Source organism: Petaurus breviceps, unplaced genomic scaffold (assembly GCF_028583685.1).
Source record: "Petaurus breviceps papuanus isolate PSGF00001 unplaced genomic scaffold, PetGlider_PUasm1.0 91041, whole genome shotgun sequence".
Classification (NCBI taxonomy): domain Eukaryota; kingdom Metazoa; phylum Chordata; class Mammalia; order Diprotodontia; family Petauridae; genus Petaurus; species Petaurus breviceps.
In genome coordinates, this window is record NW_027187400.1 from 18,482,996 (window position 1) to 18,490,459 (window position 7,464).

Here is a 7,464-nt window from a genome sequence, read left to right on the forward strand (position 1 = left end):
AAGGATAATAGAAGGGAAGAGAATAAGCATGTATATAGCACCTACTATGTGCCAGGCACAATATTAATATGGATAACAGAAAGGAAGAGAATAAGCATGTATACAGCACCTATTATGTACCAAGCACAATACTAATAAGGATAATAGAAGGGGAATAAGCATTTAAATAGCACCTACTATGTGCCAGGCATAATACTAATAATGTAAGGGAAAGAAACAAACATTTATATGGTACCTAGTATATGCCAAGCACCATCATCATCATCATAGAAGGGAAACAAATAAGAATTTAGATATGTGCCAGACACTGTGCTGAATGCTTTTACAAATAATATCTGATCTGATCCTCACAAAAACTCTGTGAGGTAGATGCTATTATTATCTCCATTTCACAGTTGAGGAAACTGAGGCAGACAGCTGATAAATGTCTTAGGCAGAATTTGAACTCAGGTCTTCTGCACTGCACTGGATGCCCAGTGCTCTCTCCATTGTATCATCTAGCTGCCCCAATAATAATCAATATTATTATTTATAAGAATAAACAATACAATTATGAATAAATAGTAATGATCACAAATAGTATTTCTATGGCATTTTAAGTTTTGCAAAGCACTTTCCATAGGCTATTTCATTGTATAACCTCACAACCACCTTGGAAATAAAGTGCTGCTGGTAACCCATCTCACAGACAAAGAAACTGAGCCTATGGTTTTAAAAGACTATTAGTATTGATGGTTCATTCTGAAATCAACTTTTTTAGAAAAGAAATCCCATTATCTCTGATGGTTAAATTTTCAAGAGATTTAAGTGTGGAGGGGAGAACACACCCAGTCTAAAAGAAGCCTGAGCTGTTCAGTTCTCCTTCTACACTCAGAGTTTCACACCAAGCAGGAGCCATTCGGTCTAACCAACCTCATTTTATAATTGAGGAAACAGAGGCGACAGGGGCAGAATCAGACCCCAAGGTCCGGCCACTCTACCTCCAGGGTATTTCCCCCCTCACCAAGATGCTGGGTGTTTCTGCACTCCAGTCACTTGGCGCTGGGAAAATATGGGTCAATTGGCTCTCTCTTCTCCACCAGCCAAGCTCTCCTCAGTTTCATTTCCTTAATTCCTGGGGCTGTCACCAAATCTGGAGGTTGATGTAGACCCCTGGAAGAAGTCCACTCTTCCAATATAATCTACACCAACTGCCATTCTCCAGCTTGGGGCATTCACCACCAAACTAAAGCCAGCTCTGGGACCCTTTTCTGCAGAGCCTACTACATCCCCCCAAATAGCCATGACCATAAATGTTCTAGCTGGAAATAGGAGGGGGTGGGGGGGAGGAAAGAAAAGTGTGCCTTCTAATGAATCACAACTGCTTCCCTGGCAGTTGGTCACTCCTTGCGCTCCCCAAAGACTGTCCTAAAATACACCCGAGGGGCAAACATCCCTGAGCCAATTCAGCAAGGTGAATTTCAGGAAGTCCCACCAGAGCCGAGCGGAGTGGGATGGGAAGGGCGGGGGGTACTGACTTGGCACTGGAGCCAAGAATCCTTCCAGACTCCACCAACCAAGAAACCACAGGGTCCCCAAGAAGGGCACGCACGGGGGATGAGGTGCTCGGCTTGGGAAGGGCTTGACAGGGGACAGAGGCCGCTCTTGTCAGTCATCCGCACTAAACCAAGGTAGGAAGGTGAGGGGTTCCCCTGGCTGCTAGGGGTCAGGAGACCAGATGGGGGTGGGGGACCCATCTGTCCCCCGGGGCTGTCATTTCAACACCGAGAAGAGGAGGATCTCAACTCTGCTCTTTCAAAAGAGCCAATGGGGTCCCGGGAACTCCGGTGAGTCTGCTCCCCTCCAGGCCACAGCCCGGGTGGGGGTGGGGGGGCTGGAAAGGGGGGACGGAGGCGGAGTCAGCCCCCCCCGCCCCCCGCCCCAGCTGGCTGAAGGGGACAGGGTGATGTCATTGGGCAGGAGAAGCGTTTGGGACTGGAGATGGGGTGAGGCTCCCCACGAACTTCTTGGGGGGGCCTGGCAGGTCGGGGGTCTCACAAGGTTCGAGGAAGTGAGGAGCGGGCTGGGGTTAGGGAGTCGCACTCTGGCTTTGGACGGGCCGGACTGCGGGGACCCCTAAGGCTGGGTTGGGGGCGCCCTCACCTTCTTCACCGACAGAGAAATATTCTCCAGGATGCGGTCCTTCACCTCGCCCGGCTCCATTGTGCCGGAGGCGCTGCCAGTGGCCGGGCCGGGGCCCCCGCCGCCGCGCCGTCTCCTTCCGCGCCGGGCCGCCCCCGCCGCCGCCAACCGCTCCGGGGGCTGCTCCGGCTCCGGCTCCGGCTCCCGCTGCCTCCAGCCGCCGCCCAGGGGCTCCGTGGTGGCGGCTCCGCGCGGCCGCCCCGCGCCGCCCTGCGCTGCTGCGTGCGCCGCCCGCGCCCCGGGCCCGGGGCTCCGCGCAGGCGGCTCGTGGGACCGGGCCGGGCCGGGAGAGAGGGCAGGCGAGGCGGCCGCAGCGGCGGCGGGGGAGGAGCCGCGCCGGGCGGCAGGAACTGATGTCAGGAGAGGGGCGGCTCGGCTCCGCCCCGCCTGCCCCTGACCGGACTGCGACCCGCTTCCCGGGATCGCGACCCGGCCCCGGGGTCCAGCTTCTGGAGCGCGCCCGTGACCCAGGGACTCCCCCTGACACTGGGGCCCCCTTGGACCTACGCCCAGGATCCGGGGGCTCCCACTCCCCTAGGGTGTCCGGGACCCCAGCTCCTTTCCTGGGACCCTTCTGACACTTGGGGCCCCTTAATCTTCTCCCGGGACCCTCAGCCTTGGACACTCTGACCCTTTTGAACCTGCGTCCCGGACTCTGGGACCCTCCTGATGCTCAGGCCCCTTGGACCTGAGCCCCGGCACCTGGGGCTTCCAGTCCCCTAGTCTGTACGGACCCCAAATCTCCTCCTGAGACCCTGGGACCCTCTGGGCCCTGAGTCTGGGACGCTTGCCCCCGCCTTGGAACCGAATCCAGGGCCCTGGGGCTCCCACTCCCCTAGGCTGCCCAGGGACTCCCAACTCCGCTCCCAGGACTCCTCGATCCCCTGTGGCTCCCGGGACACTCTGACCTTTCTGGCCCTCCTAGAACCCGCCCCTCCGCCTCCGCGGTCCCCAGGACACTACAAACTCTGTGTACCCAAGTGCCCCTTTGGTGCTGCTCCGGGGACACTGACCTTCCAGGTCCCCTTAGCTGTTTCCCCCGGGACACCTGCTCCTTAACTCAAATCCTGAGACCCCCAGCCCCTTTCACTCATCCCACGGCTTCTCCAGGCCTCTTAGCCTTGCTCCACGCCCCACCCCCACCCCTGCATTTTCTTTAGGGACGCTGACCTCCCAGTCTCCATGGACCCAGTCCTTCCTCCTAGGGAAACTCCTACCCTCCTGGCTCTCTTGGCACCTGTCCCGGGATCCTCTGGACCCCTCGACTCCTCTCATGCCCCATGCTCTTCCCCTGAATTGGGTCCCCTCCCTCTTTGGAGACTGAAGCTTCCTCTCACACTCTCTGTGTAGCTTGGACTGTGCCCTTAGCTGCCCTGTTGGGTCCCTCTCCTCAGTCTTTTTCCTGAGATCCTTACACAGTCCCTCATTGCTCCCACATTTCACTTACGGTATTCTCCAAGCCCACCAGTTTGTCTCCCAGGAACTCTGCCGGCCTCTCCTCAGCCCCATTGAAGGCACTCTGCTTCCTCAGTTATTGTGGACTCCAACCCAAGACCCCCTTCCTTTGCTTTAATTTCTGCAATTCTAGTTAGTGATTTATATCATTTTTTCATAAGCTTGTTGATAACTTGGATCTCTCTTTTGAAAATTTCCTTTGACCACTTATCTGTTGAGAAATAGAATACCTAATATGCTTTCAAGGGACACCCTGCTGCCCTAGCCCCTTGATCCTCCTTCACCAATACTTCACCCCTCTCTGGTAGCATCCCCATTCCTATCTAACACCAGCCCTCCATAACTCCCTACCTGAGACAATCACTCATCCAGGATGGAATAATATTTATATAGTGCCTGCCTCTCAACAGTGCTTGGAGGTAGATAGGTAGTCCATGTATTATTATACCCATTTTACAGATGAATAAGCAGGATCAGGGAAGTGAAGGTCACATAGCCACCAAATATCTCAGGCAAAATTCTAACCCAGATCTCCTGACTCAAATCCAGCCTGCTATCCACTACCTGTCTGCAAACAGCATAGGGAGCATACCATGCCCCATTAGTTTCTGAAAAAGGGGTCTAGGAAAATGTCATGATTTAGGTAGCAGGAGGACTTCAGAGAAATGGAAGAGAGATCCTAGGATAGACAGTTTCTCACAGGGATTATAATCTCTGGATTAAAGTTATAGATGGGGCTCCTTCCCCGGTCATTTTCTACATCCTTTAAGGCCAAACTCAAATGCCACCTCCAGGAAGCCTTCCTTGATCCCTCAGCCCCTTTATTGCATCTTATTTTGTAAATCTCTAATACACTTCTCATGTAATAGTGGATTATAGTCATCTCTCTGCTTCATTCCTTGACTCCTTGAGGGTAGGAACCATGTCTTAAATAACTTGGTTTTTCCCCAGCACTTAGCATAGTCTTCTGCAGACAGAAGCTGTATATTTGTATTAAATTTTTTTGTTTCATTTAGTCTACTTGGTTCTCAGTTTCCTCATCTGCAAAGCAGGAACAGAATACTTCATGGGGTTGTAGTGGAGAAAACACTTTGAAAGCTTTTAACCATTACATTTGACTGTTTTGGACCTGATCTGCTAATTTTATTGGTATGAAGTCCTTAGCACTGTCCCTGACACTTAGAAGGCACTTAATGTTGACTGATTGGTACGGGGATTCCCACTGGGGAAAAAATGCTCCTCTTGTACCAATGCAGCTTAGCACCTGCTTTGCAATTTAGGATCTTATGGGAGTTTTCTGGGTCAACTGAGAATTAAGTGACTTGCCCAGGGTGAAATTGCCAGTATATGTCAAGAAGCAATATTGTTGTTGAGTCGTGTTTGACTCTTCATGACCCCATTTGAGATTTTCCTTGGCAAAGATAGTAGAGTGGTTTGCTATTTCCTTCTCCAGCTCATTTTACAGATGGGGTAACTGAGGCAAGTGACTAACCTAGCGTCACACAGCTAGGAAGTGTCTGAGGCTGGATTTGAACTCAGGTTGTCTTCCTGACTCCAAGCCCATCATTCTATGCTCTAGAGCATGGGGGCAATACTTGAACCCAGGTCTTCTTGACTCCAATGGTGGCTTTTTATCCATTTTACTAAGTTGCCTTTCAAATCATAAAACACACACCCAGATATCTAAAGGGGCCCTCACATCCGACTCTACTTAAAGAGCTTGGCTAACAGCCTCAGCCAATCAAGTGGCTGACCCTCCCCTCTCACTCCACCCAAGCCTGCAGGGGTAACCACAGGCCTAAACATGTCCTAAGTAGTTCTTGATCTGGAGGAACATCCATTCTGCCCAAACTGAGAGGGATTTGTGAGGATAGACAAGTTGCAGGGAGTTGGGGGGGGGGGGGGGCACAGCCCCTTCTTAAAGCATGATCACACCAGGCAATAAAACCCCGTGTTTCCATGAGCATCAGGCTGGTTTGGACCAAGCGGGAGTGTCTATACACCCATTACCACACAAGAAATACTGAGTAGGAAGAATTCAGAGATAACTAGAAAGTGTTATATGAACTGATACAAAGTGAAATAACTATATCCACTATGACTTCAACCACAGAAAGGACAACTAAACTCAGTTATATAATTATGATGACCAAGCTTCTCTCCAAAGTTACTGACTTTTGTAGAAATATGAAGAAAAGACTTGTACCCAACTTTTTTTTCCTTCCACTATTCCTTTGCAGAGGTGTGTGAAGGTATGGAATATTGCATATATATGTCAGATTTTTTTCCAATTAGTTGATTAATATTGTTACTTTTTTTCTCTTCTGTTTAAAAAAAAATTCCATGCTAGGAGGAATGACCCTATTGAGAGCAGGATTTAGAAGAAAATCTAGGTGATATAAAAACAAGAAATATCAATAAAATCTGTTATTAAAAAACGAAAAATAAAGATGAGAAAACATACCTCTCCCTCCCTTCTTGGCAAAGGTGGGGGACTATGGATATGGGATATTGTATAGAGTATCAAATGTGGTTGAAAGGTTGACTAGTTTTGCTGAAATACTTGTGATGTTCTCACTTATTCTGTTACAGGGCATAGCTTTCTGGATGTAGAAGGGAATTATTTGGAAATGTATTATAAAAACAGAACATCAAAAATATTTAAGTTCTTCTTAAAAATTGGGGAGGGGGGGAATGTCTGTCATCACAGAGTACAAAATGATATTGAGCAGAGGCTGTAGGGAAATCCTAATATTAGAAGCAGCTGGAAATGGGACACTGAAACCTATTCCTTTGGCATGGGTTTGTTGTTGTTCAGATCACGTGAAGTAGGGATGGGGGCGGGCACAGAGGGCATGGGACTATGAGTCAAGAGTCTCCATGAATCAAAATTCCCTAACAACCTCACGCTGGAGCCTTAGACAAACCATAGCCTCCAATTCCAGGGAGGGTCAGAGTTCTTTTTCATTATCCGATTGCAAAAAATCTTCTTAAATTAAAACAAGGAAAATACTACTAGTAGAATGCCTTATTCAGAAGGGAAAGGGGATCCCAAATAGCAAAAATGAGGGCTCCACCCACTTTACTTTCCCAGGGGATCCTTTGACTGGAAGTTGCATAAATGGGGGGACTAATATACCCCATGAGAGAAAGAGACTGTGACTATGGTAAGTAGGTGGAGGCTGAGGGGAAGAATATTGCCCAGCATTATAATTCAACTGAAAATTAAAAAAAAAAAGGGGAAGATGATCTGAAAGTTGATGAGGTTTCTAACTTTAAACTCAAGACAAAAACGTTTGTGGTATTTCCAGAATGGGCAACTATTTCCTCTGCCATTGCTTGAACTCAAGAGTTGGCTTTTCCATCTGGAGACAGCAAAGGGAACATACTTTGCCAGTTTCTAAAACAACATTAACCAGGTTCTCATAGCTGTTCCAGAATTCTGGGGTGATAGTGATGATTAAAACAGTAATAATTAGCACAATAACAATGATAATGATGGTTGTAATTTCTGAGGCTGCTGGTGGCTCAGTGGATAGAGCGTTGGGTCAGGAGTCAGGAAGACCTGAGTTCAAATTCAGCCTCAGACAAATACTAGCTGTGTGACCCTGGGCAAGTCACCCAAACACCCAAGACTGTTTGTCTCAGTTTTCCTCATCTGTAAAATGAGCTGGAGAAGGAAATGGCAAACCGCTCCAGTACAATCCACAAGGTCTTGAAGAGATGGACATCACTAAACAACAAATTTGAATCTCATAACCCTGTGAAGTACTACTGATCTGAGGTTAATCAAGCATTTATTCAACCCCTACAATATAGCACCTCCCC

The 7,464-nt window shown here is 48.9% G+C and overlaps 1 protein-coding gene across 2 annotated transcripts in view; it reads right to left on the reverse strand.

Annotated features, from left to right (window-relative positions):
- PLEKHM2 (pleckstrin homology and RUN domain containing M2) overlaps positions 1 to 2,271 on the reverse strand; it is a 66,589-nt gene extending 64,318 nt beyond the window's left edge. For both annotated transcript variants that reach the window (XM_069078930.1, XM_069078929.1), the window contains exon 1: positions 2,143 to 2,271. In XM_069078930.1, coding sequence (XP_068935031.1) covers positions 2,143 to 2,202 — 60 coding nt within the window. In that variant the 5' untranslated portion in view covers positions 2,203 to 2,271. The remainder of the gene's footprint in view (positions 1 to 2,142) is intronic.
- Between the last annotated feature and the right edge of the window lie 5,193 nt (positions 2,272 to 7,464).